The 21993-nt window shown below is 39.2% G+C and overlaps 1 protein-coding gene across 1 annotated transcript in view; it reads right to left on the bottom strand.

Annotated features, from left to right (window-relative positions):
- Positions 1-14859: 14859 nt before the first annotated feature.
- LOC144027238 (BMP/retinoic acid-inducible neural-specific protein 3-like) overlaps positions 14860-21993 on the bottom strand; it is a 43602-nt gene continuing 36468 nt past the window's right edge. Inside the window, exons 8-9 of the mRNA XM_077534625.1 lie at positions 20353-20695; positions 14860-18512 (exon numbers count right to left, since the gene is read on the bottom strand). Of these exons, the coding sequence (XP_077390751.1) occupies positions 17742-18512; positions 20353-20695 (1114 nt within the window). The 3' untranslated portion in view covers positions 14860-17741. The remainder of the gene's footprint in view (positions 18513-20352; positions 20696-21993) is intronic.

Below are 21993 nucleotides of genomic sequence, written 5' to 3'. Positions count from 1 at the left end.
CTGGGCCCCGGGCCACGACTCTGACACCTGTGATGTACCGTACCGTATATAGTTTGATTTTGTTTTACACCACCTCCTCCTTCTCATCATCATCATCGTCATCATTTGTAGAAAACTTTTCTTGCTTCCAATGAGATTGTTCATGAATTCGAAATCGTTGCCTCTCCCCTATTTTCCTCGACGCTAAGCTTTATCACAGGTGTATATTTAGTATACAGACAAGATAGTAATTTCCTTAAGTGCGTCAGCTGAGCATCCTCCTGTGCAATGACAACCTGAAAAAGGGTTTGCGATCCCCACTGAATTCCTTTCAAACATCGCTCAGAAAAACCCAATTTGGCCCACGGCGCTCTTCAACTGCTCGAAAAAGCAAAGAGCAATACATTTCGCAGATGGCTTCAACAATTCCCATTTCTCTCAACACGCGGTGTCTAAACCTACATTGGGGCCATAACTTTGCTTTATAATGCTGAAATGTACTCTTATACTCTTTTGTTTTCGACAGCATATACAAACTAGTCTAAGTGCAATTTCTGGAGAAATTGCGTGGGAATGCTGAAAGCTGAATGCTAATAGCTGAATGCTAAGATTTCAATGCATTGAGAGATAAATTATGAAATTATAACCTCCTGATTACTGGCCAATGTGCTTTACCAACTGTGCCACGTGGAAAGTGATACTTCAAAAAGTTCAATGTCTGTCCCATTGAAAATGAATGGGGAAAAGTTGATATTAAATGTTAAATTGTGCAAGTACTGTTAGTAATGTGGAATCAGACGATATGTACCCCAGAAGGTGTGAATTTTTGAAGCTAGTTGAAATTTGAACAATGTGAATTGGAAGAATGTGGGAGTTGTTAGGCGGCAAATAAGTGTGGAAAATAAAAATCACAATAACATATGTGGGAATGCTTCAGCATTCCCACATATATTATTGTGATTATTATTCTGTATTGTGTTTATTGTGATTTTTATTCCGTATTGTGTATTTTACTCTGCATTCTATATTGTGTAATTGTGGGAATGCTGAAGCATTCCCACAATTACACGTCATGCAAGAAAAAAACCCCCAAAAAAAAACCCGACCCAAATCTGGGACAACACGTGTAGAGGTGACATTGCAAAAATACACTGGTAACTTATTTATTCATTTTATATCCTCTCTGCAGAATATAATGATTTATTCATTCGTGTCATGTGATCGCGGGTGCTGTTTCGGGGGAGAAAAAAGCCAGGAAAAATTAAATCACACCCGTTAATGTGATGTCGTGGGAGTTGAGTTGTGGGCTCCTGTTGCAGCCGATTATTCCGAGAGAAGATGCTCATTAAACGTGGCATTTTCCCAAAACACATTCAGGCATAGATAAGTGTCATCTGGCCAAGTACAACCAGCATCGCCCACTCAAATATTTGATTTTTTCTTTTTCCTTTTTTGGACTTGGCGAATAGATGGCCAAGAAACACTTGAGAGCAGATTCCAAGAAATCAAATCACGGGCAGTGGGAGCCGACCTACAGTGACTTGTTACCCTCAGACTGGAGATGCTTTTAGAACAGACCGACAAACTTCAGGTCATCGGGGATTAATTAGCTTTTCTGAAAGGCGGCCGGGGATGTCAAGGTAATCTTTGGATGCAAGCTGTAGAGGTCAATGTAATATCTCAGAGCCGAGACGGGAACTCAACCGACGCATAAGCGGCCCGCCGCACGCAGAACTGCGCGTCGCAACAAGCGCGTGGGCTTTGCGCGGCCGCTTTTCGTGAGTCATCATCGCGTTTGGCGTTTGATATTTGGACCGCGGGTGAAATGGTCAAGCATTAAAAAAAAAAAAAAAAAAATGCCACGTTGTTTCACATGATCATTCACGACAAAAAAATTGCTCGTGAGTTCCATCTAGCTGCCAGGCGATTAACATTTTTAACCGTAATTCATCGCATGACTTCAATATTCACGATTAATCGCATGTTATATCTGTTCTAAATCTAAAATAAAATGTCCAATATTTTTTTCCTGAATTTTCGAACTCTTGTAGGGTTAGGGTTCAAAACCAGGCATAATAAACATAAATAAGACAGAAGACCAGACAAATACGCAGAAATATGTCATATTAATACTTAATTGCTTTTCGTCTGCTTAACATATTTGGTATCAGAGTACCGTATTTTTCGATTATAAATTGAACCAGCCAAAAAATGCATAATTAAGAAGGAAAAAACATATATAAGTCGCATTTTTGGGGGAAATTTATTTGGTAAAATCCAACACCAAAAACATCTTGAAAGGCAATTTCAAATAAAAATAAAAGAGAGAACAACAGGCTGAATAACCGTACGGTAAACTAACGTTACATGACTGACATGTCAGTAACGACGTAACATATTAAGAGTGAGTCGGTGACGGGAGTCGGAGGCGGAGTCAAAGCCCGCCGTTTTATTGACATCAGCTTCTGGGGTCTTAACAGCAACTCTCCACTCAGTTAGAAGCTAACAGGCTAACTCCCCTTTTCCACACAACAAAACCTTCCCACCCGGAACTCTCCCTTCGTCCCAACGTTCCGTGGGTGAATTATGTTCCCATCACTCCAAGTTATTCATATAACTCTTAGCATAAATAACAAGTTTACCAAACTATCAGTTTCACTCCAAATCACTAAATCCAATGAAATCTTCATCCTCAGTGTCACTTCTAAACAACTCCCCCAACTCAGGAGGTAGACGATGCAATGTTGAACTTATCAACACAGGCCTAGAGCGCCCTCTTGCGGTTTAGTGTGAAAATAACATGTGAAATGATATAATAATGTGTTCATTTCACACATAAGTCGCACCCAAACTATGAAAAAAAACTGCGATTTATAATCCGAAAAATACGGTAATTAAAAGTAATGTCGTTACATTCTACTTGAATTGAGTTCCAACACATGTAAGTGAATCGGAATCCATGTTTAAAAGTATCCCTGGCAACCCCGTTTTGTGGCAGCTCGGAAAAACGCAGCCAGATGGGATTTTTCCACATGAAGACGGACGGCGTAACATAAGGCCTGCTTTCATAAACAGGTGCACTACTTGAATAAAAGCCTCATCAAATCAGCAATTAGTATGTTGGAGAAATGTTGTCGCAGCCATTAATTGCAACTACACATGGGCTCCGAGGTCAGTTACCTTTTTCTTTTTTTTCTTTTTTTTCTTTTTGCAGGTGTTGTGCCTGTATGCTAATGCTTGTAATTAATGTGCAGACATTTTTTTTTTTTGCAGTGGAGGTGTTGTCTTACTTTCCTGTTTCTGTAGCTATTCAAAAGTTGCACAACTCTGACAAAGAACATCTTTAGCAACAACTCTCCCTATATATAAACGGAAAAAAAAAATCCTCTGCAGTATTTGCGCCGTGTTACTGTAATGTAGTTCTTGTCGTGATATGTGTTTCGTTATGTTGCCCTTTGTGGGCTTTCCCCCGTCTCGTCAAACCTGAGTATGTCCACCTGTGTTTGCCTGCCCCTCCTAATGTGTCAACCAATGAGCACCCTCTGCCAGTTGTGTCTTGCCCACCAACTGTGTCTTGTTGTGTGCATTTAGTCTCTTGTCTCCCCTCTGTCTGTGTCGATTCATTGTCATTTTCCCTCACGTCATGCTGCCGGTTCTGTTCCACGCCTCGTCTCGTTTTACCCTTTCGGACTTTGTTGTTTTGGTTTCTTAGTTTGTAGCTCATTTTTGTCTCCTCATTTTTGTTTATTAAACTTTTTTTTTTCCTCATTCCGCATTTGGGTCCACCACCACACCTTGTTTGTGACAAATTAGGCTGTTTAACTCATTTGCTCACAAAGACGTATTTATACGTTTTTTTTGCTTTGTTTTGTTTTTTATATATTTTTTTATGCTAGAGCATACAGAAGGCTTTGATGCAGCCTCGGAACTGAAGAAAACGCTTGAAGCAATGGTAGTTATTACAAAAACAGCCAGCAGGTGGCAGAAGAGTATAAGAGATCAAACAGAGGCATGTTGCAAAAAACTTTTCCCCACTGTTTTAAACAGATTTGGGATGAAACTTAGCTATATTCTAATGCTAATTGCTGCAAAACAGAAACAGATAGAAATATATCTTTTTTTTCCTGATGAAAGAAGAGATGCTAATTTTTCTTTTGGTAGATTCCATGTTTTATAGCAATAGAATACAATACTCTGTGGGCCTTGCAAAAGCAGTCCAAATCCAGTAAAGGGGTTGCTTCAGTGAAAATGGCCGGGAATGAATGAGTTAACGAGTAACACTGCAGCATTTTTGTTTTTTCCTTTATTAAACAGAGACGTCAAAATGTGTCATCACGTAACGCAACTGGCTCGTTTGCCGAGGAAGGTCGCAGCCCTTGGAGAGAAACTAAACTTGTGTCTTCAGTTGCCTGACAATTGGCTGAATCAATTTCGAAGGCAAAATGGTTCGAGAGCGAGAGCGAGGGATGGGGGACGCTTCTTTCCTTCTAGGGAAAGTCAACCCATTCAGAGCTGAGGGTCAGCAACAGAGGAGACTCCCAGGAGCTCGGATAGTGATTCTATCTCAATGCTTGTGGGACACGTCAAGGTTATGTGTAGTTCACAGAACCCCTGCTGCCTGGGAGAGCGCAGTGCCCTCAAGTTGGAACAACATGGAGGGAACGGAGGCACCGAAGAAAGTCTTCAATTCGTCTTTAAGGTTGAATGTTTGACAAATTGCTAACTGGTACACAGGCGAGATTATGAAAGTCATGGCATCAAATTTTATTTTTAAACAAAAAACAGATACAACCATTCCAAGAGACGTAAAAAAACAATGACCAACAGAGGGAGACAGAACGTGAAGCCTGTCAGATCACCAAACAGCGCCCTGGTTTTTTTTCATGCGAGAGCATACAGAAGGCTTTGATGCAGCCTCTCAACTGCAAAGAACGGTTGCAGGAATGGTGGTTATTACACAAACGGCCAGCAGGTGGCAGCAGAGCAAAGGAGATCAACCAGGGCCATCTAGAAAAAAAAGCTCAATTACTTACAATTTGAAATAGATTTGTGAAAACTGATGAAACTTTGCTCTCTTCTAATGCTAATTGCTGCAAAACGGAAACAGATAGAAACATACTTTTTTTTCCTGATGAAAGAAGAGACTTTAATCTTTCTTTTGGTAGGTTCCATGTTTTTATAGCAATAGAACACAATATTCTGTGGGACTTGCAAAATCAGTCAAAATCCAGTAAAATAGCCGGGAGCGAACGGGATTGCGAAATGTGAAAATGGCGGCGAGTGAATGAGTTAAAAGTTAAATGCTGAATACTTTGTGGGGAAAGTTGACCTGAGGGAAAAAAAAAAAAAACAACTGTTGGGAGAAGGATAGCGGATGGGTTCAATGCCGGAATGAGCTGATTACTCCACGATGGGATTTGGCCCATTTCACAATTTACATGTTAAGTGGCGGCATCGACGCTTGCGCAGCTTTTGAAACTCTCGGGTACGTTTGTGTACGACGACATCAGTCAGAGATTCCAAGAATATACAATTTCTGATCTCGACGGAGTATAACGTTTTTTCAATTTAGTTTATTTCCTCTGCCCGGTTCCGCAAGAGAAAACGGCCGCCTCTGATGAATGTCTGCGAGATGATTTATTTTTTTGCAGGATACCGAGAATGTCATTGTTCCGTCAAATTCATTGACTCCGTTTCCGAGGAGCAATTTCACGACGTACGCTAGAGGTTCGCGTTTTGATCCATTTGCTGCCAGAAAATATGAATAGCAATACATGCAAATGAGTTAGTTGCCTTTCGATCGCTTCCAGCGTTCGTCACCATTTGACACGATGTGGATGTGTATAATTGTGGCCATAAAAATAGCCTTCGTTCGTATTTCCGTGCCTATTGAGGTGTTCGTATAAAGCTCATCTGTTGTGCGGGAGATTTTTTTTCCACGATTGTCAACTCAAATAAGAGCAGAGAGGGGAGGGGCCGGCTTGACAATTTAGTCAATGGCAAAATAGAGAGAACTCGCTTTTCTCAGCAAGCTCCTGCTTCAAAAATCGAATTGAAACAACTGACAGTTTGAAATTACGCTCAAAATAAATGACACCAAAAATCAACAAGCTTCATTTATATCAACTATGTGGATGAACTCCTCCTGGGTGCCTTTCCTTACAGGGTACTTCTGTGCCCCGCCATATTGTGGTTTTCATGTGTTTGTTGGGTTTGTTGGGTGTGTCTGTGGGTACGATCATGGGAATTTTTTTTTTTTTTAATTGTATTATGGATGTCCAGCACTTTGAGTTGCATTTTGAACGTATGAAAGGTGCTATATAAATACAGTTGATTGAATGTGGGGTTTTAAACTCGGGTTAGGGTGTCAGAGTAGGGAGTAGGGTTTCAAATCAGGCTCACAATTTAGACTGTAAAACTAATTGGTTAAAAAAAAAAAATCAGCTGTCAAAATGTGTGACGCCAGTTTTCAAAGATTTAAAATTAGGGTTTGGAACTGTGGGTAAGGTTTCAACGCCGATAAAGTTGTACTCAAGCCTCGCACTTTAACAGTAATAACGTTGACCTAAATCCAAGCACGTTACGATAGACCGTGAATACACAACATGCTAAAACATTTAATTAGGTGTAAATTCTTTCCATGATTTTTCACGTTCCTTGAGAGCGCTTTAAGGCACAGCGGAACAGATATGAACCGTAAGATGGAAGCCGTCTGCCCTTTTTTTTTTTTTTTTCTTTCTTTTTTTTTTTTTAGCTCCTGTCGTGCGTGTGCACGACCTCAATGGCAGCGATTTGCCCGATAGCTTGAAAAATGAAGAGCACAAAAGCGGATCTAAGGAACTCTTACACAGCAGCTGCACTGTGAAATTGATTTCAACTGGAATTGATTATTTCATCTTGGACGCATGGCTCATTAATTTCCAATCTTTGCCTCCAATCGATAGTGCGTCCCTAAAGCAATTGTCGTTGGGCTTTCAACTTTTTTGTGCGCCGATCGCTTTCCAATACGAAAGAATTAGCACTAGTGAATAGCGGTCCTCCAAAATGGAAGAATGATGATTACGTGATGAACCGACAGGACCTTTTATGGTGAGTTTGGATACCTGCTGCTCGTGGGTCCATAAAATCACGCATGGTGTGCCCCAGGGTTCGATTTTAGGCCCAGTGCTTTTTAACCTGTACATGCTCCCGCTTGGTGGTGTCATCACTCACATCTACGCTGATGATACACATTTGTACATCTCCAATCATGTCTCCTGGGGACACAAGGTCAATGGATGCATTTTTTAATTTTTTTTTCACCTGAAACCTGTTATAAATCCAAGACCCTTCTCCGTAACCGGATACTTCAGAGTCCCGCCAGAATCGTGAAATAGTCAGGAGACCAGAGTAAGGAGCAAAGGAAGGAAAATGAAGCAAATCGAGATCCGTCACCAACCAGACACACCAGCCTCCACCAACAGAGTTAAAAATGCAGAATCTTTCGGAGTAATATTTTTCATTTATTTATTTTTTTTGAATGTTTTTTTTCTGTTTTTTTTTTAGTAATGTTTTTTCCCCTTGTTTTTCGGAGTAATATTTTTTATTTATTTATTTTTTCTGTTTTTTGGAATTCTTTTTCTGTTGTTTTTTTTTTATAATGTTTTTCCCCCTGTTTTTCGGGGTTATTTTTTTTCCCCCCGTTTTTCGGAGTAATATTTTTTTTCTGTTTTTTGGAATATTTTATTTTTTTTTATGACAGAAAAAAAATATTCAGAAAAAAAAATACTCAATAAAACAAGGCTCCCAAAAACATTAGTCAGAAAAACAGGAGATTTTTTATTTTTTTTAAGTGAATGCAATACGCTTTTAATATTGTGACATGATGACGACGATATATCGTGAACAGTTTTAATATCGCAATATCACGATATTGCCATTATCGTTTCATCCCTAGTAACAAACATCCCTAAATTTTGTCACATAATTTATGACCAACTGTCTGACCAATCAGACACTTAAAAAGTGTACAATAGACGCTGATTGGCTGCCGTTCGTTTGTTTGTTTGTTTGTTTGTTTGTTTGTTTGTTTTGTAGGTTGGAGTTGATGAAGCAAGTTGTTTTTGCTGCGCATATTCTCCCGTTTGATTGCCAACGCGGATCAAATCAACGTGAACTTGCAAAGAGCCTCGCATGCCGTACATGACAAGTTGAGTCTCAAGTGCCTCTGATGAGAAATCTTTCCAGCACTACACTTTTTTTTTTTTTTGCATGGGAATTAATTTTGGTTGATTGAAAATGGGGTGCTTTTACCGTGAAGAGAATTTTTATTTTTTTTAATTATCAAGCTCAAGAATCTCAAGGCTGTAACAAAATAATTCTTGTATTTTCCTCAGATGAAAAAAAAGCTCTTAACAAAATATGTGATCATACGACAACACTTTATTTGATTTATTAATTTTTCATCTTGTTTAACTTTTAAGTATCTGCACATTGGTAAATAAATGAAGTGTTAGGGACATCGTGAGTACCTTGAAATTCAATTTGATTGTTCCCGTGCTGCCCGTGGTTCTTATATATTTCATCTTAACACGTCAAGTGGGCAGTAAGCCGTCCAATAAAAAAGCATTTGTCCGCAAGGAAAAGCTTAGACTGCAAACAAAATTTCATTTTGGAAAATATTTGATGTCAACAATTCATAGAAAACGGATGGTGAATCATTTGTTCGGTTTCTAATGTGTCTTTGAGGGCACTTATAAACAACAACAACAACAAATAATAATAATAATAATAATAATAATAATAATAATAATAATAATAATAATAATAATAATAATAATAATAATAATTAAAAAAATTATTATTATTATTATGGGTGTGCTTGTTGTTAGGGATGTAACAATACCGGCAATGTCGTGATATCGCGATCGTCATGTCACGATATTAAAAGCAGCACATCTGTTTAAAAAAAAAAAAAAAAAAAAAGTCGGGTTAATTTCCATGTGTGCAGTTCTTAGTGCACTTTAATTTTCATAAGGCATGTTTTGGCCCTTCTATGTTTAAAATCCACATTAATGGTCAGATGAAGGGAAAGATAATATGATGTGAAGCGAGTCGATATGTGGAGCAAGTAAGTTTATTTTTTTTATTATTAGTATTTTTCGTACAGTATATTCAAACTGTAATTGTGTCTCCCTGAATGTGCAAAGTCAACATTGAAATTGTCTGATTTCATTGTTAACTTCGATTTGTGTTTGTGGCTTTTACCAGGAGGACTTGGTGCCATCCTCGCGGATTGATTAATATTCTTGTTGATTTTCTTATTCTTCAAATGTGTGAGGAGCCCATAATATCCAATTCCCCAGATTATCTCAAGAGCTGTCAGAATTCATGTGAAGATCCATAATTATAATGCTAACAGGAGGAGAAAAGAATGTAATAACAGATGTGAGCGAAAAGCAACCTGACAAAGATTTAGTGGGACTTGCCTGTGCAGGCAGACACTGTCACCTGTTGCGATAATTTATCATTTTCTGGAAGAGGGAAAAAAAAAAAAGTGCAATGGGACTTGCATGCAAAACAGATGGGGCAATGGGATTTTTCAGGCAGTTTTGCATGTGTGGACTATAACTAATAGTGGTACAACTCCATTGAAGAAAAAAGAAACACTCAATGTCCACAATTCATTTCATAACATTAAAAAAATAAATAAATATTGGAAAACAAATTGTTTATTTATTTATTTATGGATTTGTTTATTTATTTATTTATTTATTGTGAATGTGGCCGCTCAGTGAGATACCAGCTTTAGCCTTCAAATTTGTAAAAAAAAAAAAAAATTAAAAAAAAATCAAAAAAAAAAAAAAAAAAAAAAAAAAAAAAATCATCAAAATTCCATATATCGGTGCGGTAGATCTGCCCGGCAAGATATTGCAGGTTAGTGTATATTATGAAGCACCTTTCTACAAAATTCACACAAGCACTAATGTGTGTACGGAACAGTAAGAAGAAAAAAGAAAAAAAAAGAAAAAATTTAATCTGATGATCATAAATGTTTACTGCTTATGTTTCAGATTTAAATAATTGGCCAGTATTCATCGTTTTTCTAACTTTATTAGCTTATTGAGGAGTTGTGCTAATGTTGCTTTGTATATGTCGTTTAGGGCTGCACAATACATGGAAAAAATATCTATCGTAATATTGGCCCATGCAATAAGTTTCATTTGGAATTTGATGCTTTTGAATCCGAATTTGACCAGTCAGCCGCTAACGAAAATGTGCACACCATCCAATAGTTGAACATTATGGAGATATAATTACAATTAATTAACTAAGTGTTTACTTATTTTGCGGCATGAAAAATGTCATTCTTTCATTAGATCATAAACGTGTCATTTCCTTAGGTACATGTTGCTTTGAATATGTAATTAACTCACCAACGGTAGAAAAAAAAATATGACGTGAGAGAACAGCGTTAAAACTCGGGATTCCAAAATATATTTCAAATAATGAAAAGATGAAGTTAAATGATAAGTCCATAATATGGAGCCTTTGTCAGAAGTAGTCCTTCTTAAAAAAAAAAAACGGTGAAAACGTGATAAATATTGTATGAAATGCTCATCAGCATTCCAACACAATAAGCACTGTAATTACATGGAATTCATTGGAATGCTCTTTCCACAAAACCTGAAATTCATAAATTATTCGCTTCCTATTCGTCCACCTCGCATTTGCGGACGACGTCAGACTGATTTTGAAACGCGTAATGACTCTTGTTTACGATGTAAACAAGTAATCCATTTTCCTGGATTCATTAGGCGGAGCAAATGTTGCGCCGGGAACGTCTTAATTTATGCAAACCGCGGCAGCAGCAAAAACACACTCCAACTTTTAATAAAGTGAAATTCAATTGGAAAATGTGATTTGCGATTTGACAAGCAAATAATTCATGAATAATGTACTCGGCCCCAAAGTGGCTGAGAACACGTCGCAGCAAAAAAAATACGGTGCAAAATATGATGCGCTGGAATGCCCGGCTCGAGGACCTCGGAAGCCATTCTTTGGTAATTGATGTTGCTGCATAAAAAATGAGTCTCCGGGACCCGGCTGATTAGCTTGTTTTGTTTTTTTTTTGCTGTAAAGCCTCATCTCCATCACCGGATGGAATGACAGCCTCACATTCAATTATCCTATTAAGCCGTATTGAATTTTGTCAGTTTGTCCTGCCGTATGTTTTTCTTGAAGTCGCTTGACGCCGAACTCGCTCGACGTCAAATTATGACGACGGACAGTCACGTTGCGTTTTATGGACTGGCGTGAAATCAAAGACAAGGAAAATGGCGTCTGCCGGCTCTTGTTCAATATTGAATGCTATCTATAATTAAAGTGATATGAATATGTAAAAGTAATTACATTTCTTTTTCTCCTCATCTCACCCCCCCCCAACCTGTTTCCTGATTCGCCCCCATGCGACGCTGGGGGACTCGGATGCAAATTGCGGCGGGCGGATGTATGTTTATGCATGTGACCGACTTACTCGCCGAGCACTTTTGCGCACCGGCGTAAATATCGTTGCTTGATAAATGTGCAAATGCTTATTATTGCCGATATAATTAGTGCAATCTCTTGCTGATATACAATCGACAGTTGTGCTTTCTTGGGATCTCAAAGAGTATATTCTAATAATACAAAATTTCACAATATGTATATTGATTCGGGCTGTGCAATTAATCGGAATTCAACTACAATTTCAAGTATTGCATTCCACAATTACAAAATCAGTAGAATCGTTGAAAAACACGAGGGTCTTAAGGTCATGGTTTGGGTTGGGTTTTGGTAGTTTATTTTTACTTACCCTGTGGTTTAGGGTTAGTTTGGGTTTTGTTTGATTTTATCCTTGTTTTTCTTTTCATTTTCAATCCCGCGTGTCAACCAATCAGCAACCCTCTGCCACTTGCGTCAATTAGTGTGCGTGTGTATTTAATCTCTTGTCTCCCCTCTGCCCGCGTAGATTCATTGTTGTCGTTTTACGTTTTCTTATTTTGCAACAAAAAAAATAAATGATCGTCCTAATCGTGATTTCAATTAGCAATCACATAATCAAGCAGCCCTAATATCGATTATACATCCCCGACACCCGCAAACCAGACCACCAATGATTAGGTTTGCATGCAGTAATTATTTGAGTTTAAGGTTGAAGTATTCGGGATGACCCGTTTACATGCACGAGCGTAACGAGTTACTCCCGTATACACGGATATTGTGTTCATTTCGACACGTTTGTTCTCAAAAACTATCAGATAAAAACTGATGCTGATAAGACCATGTGGACAAAATAGTCGAATGCCAGATTTTTTTTTTTGTCTTTTTTTTTTTTTTTTAAATCGCCGTATCCTCAGTGCTGATATCGATCTTAGTGCAGATCCTTTTATACTCTCAAGTAATAAAGAAGCTTATTGATTTATTGGTGGGCGACACGTACCTTTGCCTCCTCCCGGTCTGTGTTTTGTTCCACTATCTGGACTCCCCCCCGAGACCAAGAAAAAAAAAAAAAGTTTCTTCAAAGCTGCTACTCCTTAATGCACGTCCATATACGATACGTGTCATTAATATCAGAGCTTCCTGCAGAAGTATTGATTGGGATGAGACTATTTCTCTTGAATGTTTTTTTTTTTTTTTTTTTGGTCTGCACTGGGTGTTATCTTTTTACATTAATATTAATGCGGATTTTCTTAGTATTCAAATGTATAACGTTTCTTCTTGGGTTGAGTGTTCCATTTTGATAATTCACGCATTCCCAGGTGCACGATGATTTAGTGTAAAGGTTTTGATCTGTAAATGGCATTTTATGATATCCGCGAGCATTTCTTGTTTCCCACCTCCTTCCTCTAAACCGCCAATCAATCTATCTGATTGCCATCTACATGCTACAGTTCTGTATGAAGACCTTTGGACATATTTTTCCGTCAATGGCAGTGAATGAGTTAATAATCCATATTTGTTGGCAATATTGTTTCTGGGTCAATTTGACCCATGGGAATGTGTCATTTTCCAATAGGTGTCAGAAAGTATACATTTTAAAAGTGCAGTACTTGCTCACAGAGGTAATCCTTCATTGAAACGTTCCCATTATATTATACATTATATTCTAAACCTTCCTGGGTCAATTTGACCCGATAAATGTTCATGTTTCAAAAGCATTATTTTCTGTGTTATCGCGTCAATTAACAAAGGATTACTTTTTAACCGCTCCCGTTTCGTTTGTTTCTCAGGAACCACGAAAATGTTCATGGGTCAATCTGACCCAGGGGAATGTGTCATTATCATTGTCAGAAAGTAAACATTTTTTAACACAATACTGGCTCACAGAGGTAATCCTTCATTGAAACATTCCTATTATGTTTCATTTCTCAGGAATAGCAATAATGTTCCTGGGTCAATTTGACCCAATAAATTTTCACATTTCAAAAACATTATTTTCTGTGTTATCACCTTAATTAACAAAGGATTCCTTCATTTGATACGTCCTGTTTTGTTTGTTTCTCAGGAACCACAAAAATGTCCATGGGTCAATTTGACCCAAGGGAACGCGTCAGTTTCCAATAGTAGTCAGAAAGTATACATTTTTTACGCAATACTGGCTCACAGAGGTTATCTTTCATTGAAACATTCCTATTACATTCATTTCTCAGGAATAGCAATAATGTTCCTGGGTCAATTTGACCCGATACATTTTCACATTTCAAAAACATTATTTTCCGAGTTATCACTTTAATTAACAAAGGATTCCTTTATTTGATACGTCCTGTTTTGTTTGTTTCTCAGGAACCACAAAAAATGTCCGTGGGTCATTTTGACCCCGGAGATGTTTCATTATCCAAAAATGGAAACAAAACATTGTTGTGTACTCCCGTCAACTAACAGAGGGAATACTTCATTTTAACTTGGCTTTTAACTGTAATAATTTGTGTCACTATTTACTTGTGTCTCCATAGTGAAGAAAAAAAGAAAAAAAAAAAAAACATAATCAAACAGTCGCCTAATAGCTAAAATTTCTCATCGGATCTCTCGTCTCCGTTTGTGAACGCGGCCTGAGGAAATCTCCACTTCGCCAGCTCACCGCGACTTTGATTATGGACGAGAATTTCCATTTTCAACCTTCATGAATCTTTCATGCCATCTGAGTCTGTACTTTTCCCCCCGATTTGTCAAAAGTACATTACATAATTGGTCTATTATGTGGCCGAGTATTAGCCGGGGCCGCGACATTAAGTTCGCACATCAAGCGTCATAATATTTCATTTGATAACCGCCCCCCAAAAAAAATCAAGATTAAGAAGGCAATGCTGACAGATCTGTCGCTAAATATTAAATGACAATTTTGGGGGGGTTCTGCCACCGCCCATGAAATCAGCCGCAATCAAGTCTCGTCGTACTTTAACTCATTTACTCCCAAAAACGTATAAATACGTTCTATTTTAAATATTACCATGCTCCCAAAGATGTATTTATACGTTTTAGCTTTGATGCAACCTATGAACTGAAGAGAATGCTTGAAGCAATGGTAGTTATTACAAAAACGGCCAGCAGATGGCAGCAGAGTATAAGAGACCAAAAAGCTCTTTTTCCCGACAGTTTGAAACAGATTTGTGAGTAATGATGAAACTTAGCCATATTCTAATGCTAATTGATGCAAAAAAAAAATTCCTGATGAAAGAAGAGACTCTAATCTTTCTTTTGGTAGGGTCCATGTTTTTATAGCAATATTCTATTGGCCTTGCAAAATCAGTCCAAATCCAGTAAAACAGCGAAAATGTCCCGGCAGTGAATGAGTTAAAGATGAATTGCGGATCTAACGGCAACATCCGATGCAGTACATCATGTAAAACATCGTGTCTATCGTCATTTGCATAAATGTTTATTGACATACACACAAATGGTGTCATTCTCAATATAAATTCTGTCGAAATGCCTCCAGGCGAAAAAAAAAACAAATTCAATGAGACAAACATCCCCAATCGAGCTTAACCCGAAGATAAAGTTGATTTATGGCAAATGGGGGATGTTATTTTCAGTCTTAAATAGCGCTTATTGGCAGACTTTTAAAGGTCAGAACGGCTCTCATCACGCGGCGCTTTTTTGCACTCCACTTTTCCACAGCATAATGGATGCCGTGTGAAGTGCCGTCCAACATGCAACTATTAAAAGGCTCTAAAAGCAATGAATCACGCCGAGCTGCTGCTGCTGCTGCACAGCGAACGAGCCTTTTTTTTTTTTTTTTGTGTGAATGCCTTTTGTTTTTTGACATTTTTGGGGAACGAATGTTTTGAACGTCCTACTGTTGAACGTCGTCCTGTTCCCGGCATTGCTGCACGTGGGTCCGCCTCCAACGCCACGAAGACCTTCAATCTCTGACAGTTAAAGTGATACTTCACTTATTTAGCCCATTATAGTAATAAAAAGTTACTATTTTGTCTATAATTAATTTGATACTGTCATTATTTTTCACGTACAATTAAAACTCATTTACTGCCATTGACGGAAAAAGACGTCAAATGATCCATTTTTTTTGCTGGGATGGCAGCGAATGTGTTAAAAACACATTTTTGCAACTTGCTGTCGACTGAAAATGACATCACAAGGGCTCAGGTAACCAATCGCAGCTCACCTGTTTTCTAGGTTTGGTCATGTGACGTTCACAAGCTTCATTCACATGAAAAATAATGAAAATATCAACATATTAATGTTTGACTGCCAAAAATGGCTTAATAAGTAAAGTACCCCCCTCACGATACGATAATTAACCCGTTATTTGTTAACCAAGGACAAGAGAAAGATTAGTCTAGAAAAACAGACGCAAAACTCAACGGAATGCTGTCGGTAGCAAAAACAGTCCAGCAGTTGGAATCTGTTACATGGGTTTTTTTTTAATATCAATTTATCTACAAAATATTGACACCTCTGCATTCTGGGCTTTATGGCAAGTGCACTGTTACTGAAGCAAAAGGGACATATAAAAATTACAAACCAACAGATTGCAACATTTTACCATGAATTGATTTTGTCCATTCACTTGATTTGGTGCTTACAGTAAAACTGAGAAGTCCTATTTAAAAAAAAAAAAAAAAAGTAATATTTACTTGGGAAAAAAAAAATCCAGTAAAGTTTTTTTTACGAGAGTTTTGAGTACATTTTCCCAGCGTTGAGGAACGAACTCATGACCTTCACCTTGGGAGACAGCAAGTCTACCACCTGAGCCATGCCACTCTTGCCGTTTGTCACTGCACTGCTTTGGAGGTGTGTCCGAAATGAGATCAAAAACTGGTCTGTTTATAGGTGGGTTTCATGTGATGTCACGTCACGAGTCCCGATGGGGGACAGGAAGTAATTTCCCCTTCGGAAAGAGCTGAAAAAAATGCCGAAGTTTTGTGCTGTTTATGGCTGTACCAACCGGTCTAATCGAGAAAAAAAATAAAACCTACTTTCTTTTTACCAATAATGGTTGATTTAAAAAAAATACAAATAAAAACACCGAAAGAAGATGGCAGTCTGAAATCCGGAGGAGCAAAGTCGGACAATGCTCGTATACAACAGGGAGGTGTGATTTTACCGGAAACATAGCTAATCGTGAAAATATTATGTGGAGTTTGCTCTACGGCTTGTGTGTCCATACTAGGTGGCTGTGTCTTTGTTTTTAGCAACGCTAGCTACGTTAGCTACCACGACGAGCGGTTCTTAAATTGAGGTCCTTCTTCCGGGGAGGCCACAACGTACGTTAGACCTCTGAAAGTGGTTAACCTAGCAACACGTAGAAAATAGCAGGTAAAGTCACAGTTAGCCAGCTAGCTTGTAGCCAAATGCCTGTGGTAGCTTTTGTGTACATTCGAGTTGGAAAAGAGACATTTACTCGCCCGAACAAAAACAAGACGGCAGTCATTTAGTGTTTCTTTTGATCCGAGTCCACACACGAAATAGTTGTAAACCTCCAGGCTTTCGTACGCCTTCACTTGGCTAGCGGTGTAGCACGATGTCTGGAGGACGAGGTAGCGACGTCGATTGCCTCCGCACCAGGCAAAATCCGACACGAGTTGGGAAAAATCTCTTTTCCTCTAGAACGTAAGGATCATATCCGACATATTTTACTATTTTTAGATCCTGTCCGGGCTCACGCAACGCTTTTGCGTCGTCGTTTTCCATCATTTTCAATGGGTGTTCCCGACTTCCTGAACCCCAGTTGAATTTTGCGCGCCGCCGGAATCACGTGACTGCAATTTGTAACAGGAGCGGCATGGCTCAGGTGGTAGAGTGGCTGACTCCCAACCTGAAGGTTGGGTTCGTTCCTCAACCCTTGGGTAGCTTCTTTTTTTTTTAAAAAAATAAACGAATAAAATGTACTAAAAACTCTACTTGTAAAATTTCTGAGTGAAAAAACTTTACTAGGATTTTTCAAGTACATATTACTTTTTTTTTTTTCAATATACTGTATATATATATACAGTGTATGATTTCTGGTATCACAATTTCTACTGCAGTATACGTTGACTTTTGCTTTTGACTATACCGGGAAAGAGTTGTGCGATCTTTCACCAATTGCCGCCATGTTTTGACGGTAGTCTCCAGGGTGGTTCAAAGTACATTCTGCAACTGCCCCACCCACGATTAAACACACCACCTGGTCATCTGTTCAAAAGAAGGGAACGCACGTAAACAAATCCACCGCAAACGGTGCGAGTCGGCGAAAGTCCGTTTCACTTTCAGGCGACCGTTGAATTTTCAAGCAGCTGTTAACTGCACAGCTTGCTGGTTTCATAATCCATCGCGTTGGGCAGGCGGGAGCCGAAGGCCTCCAAGGAGGCGTGAATGCGAGCCACCTCGCCGGCAGTCAGTTTGAGTCTGTGCCGGAGGAGGCAGGCGAACAGGTCCAGCCTGGGTTGACCGTGCGGCGAGAGCCGGTTGACCCGATCGCGCAGTTCCAACAGCTGCATCATGGCCGTGTCCTGGGAACCTTGCGTGTACGGGTAGTCCAGTTGCAGGATCAAGTCCCGTATAGCCTCCGGGTCAAAGTGCATACTGTAGCCAAAGACCTGGACGCTGTTGATTTTCATGTAGCCCAGGTTCCGTCCGGCGTCCGTCACCTCCAGCGGTTCGTAGTACGCGCTGTCGTTGGCCCCGTTCGGCGTCGCGATCCTGCTCCGCAGGTAGACGTGGATGGTTTCGAAGAAGGTCTTCCACTTGTTGCCGAGCGTCAGAGTCCAATTGTAACACTCGAAGGGCAGGTCCAGCTTGGCGGCCCGCCAGTCGGGGAAATGGTGCTCGCCGACGGGAATGTACCAGCTCTCGGAATGGCTGCCGCCAAACGGGTTGATGTAGAGGGTGAGCGCGGGCTCCAGCGTGCTGTTCTTCGTAAGGCAAACCTGGAGGGAGATCCCCAGCAGCATGTGCACCATGTTGGATTTGTACTTGTTGCTCTTCAGCGTCAGCAGCATCCGCTTCCTCCACGAGGGGTCGAACCAGCCGTTGAGACGCATGTCGTTGCTGATGAAAATGGCGTGAACCTGAGGAGGTCAAATGAACGGAGGACAATCAACCGGACGGGACCCACTTCATAAGCGCAAAATAAATCCAGGCTCACTTTACGAGCATCACGTCTAAATCTTGACCTCGGATAAATATGTCAACGTTCTTCTACCTCACCATAAGGTTTAGAATTAGTAATGCTGAGCATTGCTACTAGGGGTGTTAAAAAAACTCGATTCGGCGATATATCGCGATACTACATCGCGCGATTCTCGAATTTTTTTTTTTTTTTTTTTTTTTTTTTTTTTTAGGATTCACACCTTGAGCATGGAAGAATGTTATATGAACGGCACATTAAGCCTTAATATTTTTATTTTAATGCTGTTCAAACATGAAACAGATTACAACCTCTATAAGACTGAAATTTAAGATAAATAAATAATACATTTTCATACAAATCTTACACTCTACAAGCTTACTGATAGTATTTTCTAAATTTGAATGGAAAAAAATCTCAACAATCGACTTATAAATTCGTATCGGGATTAATCGGTATCGAATCGTGACCATTCGTATCGGGATTAATCGGTATCGAATCGAATCGTGACCTGTGAATCGTGATACGAATCGAATCGTCAGGTACTAGGCAATTCACACCCCTAATTGCTACTATGTGCAATGTTGAATTTGAAAGGCATGTTTTTGCCTAGTGAACATGTAACGAGGTGTTAGTCATCGCATGATTGCCATAGTTAACTCGCAATTAATCACACATTTTGTGTTGTTATAAATACACATTAAATAGATATTAAGGTGTGTTTTTTTGTTGTTGTTTTTTTAGTAGACAAATGATTACCTTGCAAAGCATATAACAAATGACATTAGTGTGGATATACTACTCCTGGGTGCTTTTCCACACAGGGTTCTTCTGTGCCCCGCCATGTTGTGGTTTGCGTGTGTCTGTGGGTATGATCCATGGGGATATGGGGGGGAGGGGTGGCTTTTTCTTTTTATTGTATTATGGATGTTTTAATTGTTCAACACTTGTCATCCCAATCATCCCAATTAGCTCTTCTTACTACAGTCTTTCTACAGATAATCAATGGGATTTAGATTACCGTATTTTCCGCACTATAAGGCGCACCTAAAAGCCTTCAATTTTTTTTCAAAAGCTGACCATGCGCCTTATAATCCGGTGCGCCTTATATATGGGTCAATATTGCAACCCGATCGGTGACGCGCATGCGCAGAAGATCCCGCCATCTTGGATCGCTAGCTAATACTAATACTTTAGCTGTTTATTCATTTTGGGAGTGAACGGAGTTGTCAGAAAGCTGCTTTGTAATCTATTAATAAAGTTTGACTGACCTATCTGACTGTTTGGTTGACATTCCCTTTAGCGCAGCACCATCTAATGGATGCATAACGTAACCCCAGCCTCTTCTGTAGCGCCTTATATATGGAAAACGTTTGAAAATATGTCATTCATTGAAGGTGCGCCTTATAGTGCGGAAAATACGGTAGCTGGCTTGTCAGCATTGGAGAAAAACTTACCCCAAAAAAAATGCTACAAAAAAAAAAAAAAAAAAAAATGAATGCAAGTTTGGAAATAGGAAATAAAAATCGAATTAAATTGAAAAATATAATTGAATTAAATAAAATTGGAAATAAAAATGACTTTTTTTTCTTAGTTTTAATCAGCATAAAAATCTGACTCATAAGATTTTATTTTTTTTTTCAAATTGTTCCCCAATGTCATTTCAATTTCTTTCTTTTTTTCTTTTTTTTTCTTTTTTCTTTTTTTATTATTATTATTATTATTTTGCTTTTTAAGTCACCAGATTTGACTTTTTTTTTTTTTTTTTTTTTCGCCAATACCTCCAGCCTCCGATCGGCTCTCTGCAGCAGGTAGCCCAGTTCCAAATCCTGGAGGTCCGTTTCAAAGCCCAGGTAGTTTTCGGTGGAATCCGCCACCATGGGCTTGCAGGCGCCCTGCACCAGGCCGAAGCCTTGATTGCAGCCGCCGCATCGGGTGCGGTTGTCTGGCGCGCACTCGGCGCACGCGGCGCCCTCGCCGACGGCGCAGGGCGGAGGGAGCTGACAGGGGACGTGTTCGTATCGACAGCTGCAGCTGTGGAGCTCCTCCGAGAATGCGCCAAGCTGGTTGTTCTCCGAACAATACAGCAGAGACTGGAAATGACTCAGCCAGTACGACTGAGACCTGCAGGAGGGGAACGTAGACAAAGGAACACACTTTATCCTTCCGGGTTTTTTTTTGCACGCGCGACACATTAGCATTTGCAAAAAAAAAAAACACCAGTGAAAGCAGAGAAGAAGCTTCTTTTAGTTCTCAACCTGATGTATGCGTTAAAAAATCATCCAAACATTTCTTAACGATGTACAAGGTGAAACGTTATGATCACAAATAATTTGATTCCCGTTACGAAATGAAGTGAATCTTCACTTCCTGGCTTCCATAGCTGCAGATGAATCATCACGACCCCATTAGTGTCCCTAATGATATTGATTGTGTCGCTGAAAATAATATTGTCGACGAGCTCAGCAATCAGCGAATTGCATTTGACGTGTTTCTGTTGTAATAAAGCACACGACTGTTGATTAAATATGAGGAACAGAAATGATGTGCAAAAGATTGCTCATTGGAATGAAATCTGTAATTGGCATGTTAACTCATTCGATCCCAAAAACGTGTAAAACCGTTTTTTAATACTTTGTCCTTCTCTCCCAAAAATGTATTTACACGTTTTTATGTTTTGGTTTTTTTATGCAAGAGTAGGGATGTTCGATACCACTTTTTTTCAGACCGATACCGATACTCAGACCCTCAGTACTCACCGATACCGATACCAACTGCCGATACCAGTAGTACATTTTGACAAATAAAAAAAAAATCACGAAAAGATATTTTTAAACAAATTAATTTTGACAAAAAAAACAGCACAGTCACTCTTCAATAGTCTTAACGCTCAAAATAAAACACAAAAATGCTCTTTAAGTTTAAGATTCACAATTTTGAAGTATTTCCAAACCGGTGAAGTTTTGGTGAAAAACTAGCCTAGCAAGCTAGCGCCACTTACAGGCAAGGAGGACTCACTTGACGCCTCCCCCCTCTGCCATCGCTCGCTTGTACTCGTCTGCGTCACGAGTACTCGAGTACTTGAAAATCGGTATCGGTACTCGCCCATCCCTATGCAAGAGCATACAGAAGGCTTTGACGCCAGCTTCTGACGTGAAGAGGTGGCTTAAAGCAATGGTAGATATTACCAAAAAAAAATAAAAAATGGCTAGCGGGTGGCAGCAGAGTATAAGAGATCAGCCATGGACATGTTGCAACAAGCTCTTTGTGTCAGTTTGACCTGGAATGTGAATATTGATGAAACTTAGCTATATTATAATGCTAATTTCTGCAGAACGGAAACAGATCCAAATATAGATTATTTTTTTTTGTCTTATATTTCTTCTGATAGGTTCCATATTTTCATTGCAATGGACCACAAT

The sequence above is a fragment of the Festucalex cinctus genome, chromosome 10, assembly GCF_051991245.1.
Source record: "Festucalex cinctus isolate MCC-2025b chromosome 10, RoL_Fcin_1.0, whole genome shotgun sequence".
Taxonomy (NCBI): Eukaryota; Metazoa; Chordata; class Actinopteri; order Syngnathiformes; family Syngnathidae; genus Festucalex; species Festucalex cinctus.
Note: the sequence above shows the minus strand (reverse complement) of the source record. Positions and strands in the feature narration are given on the sequence as shown.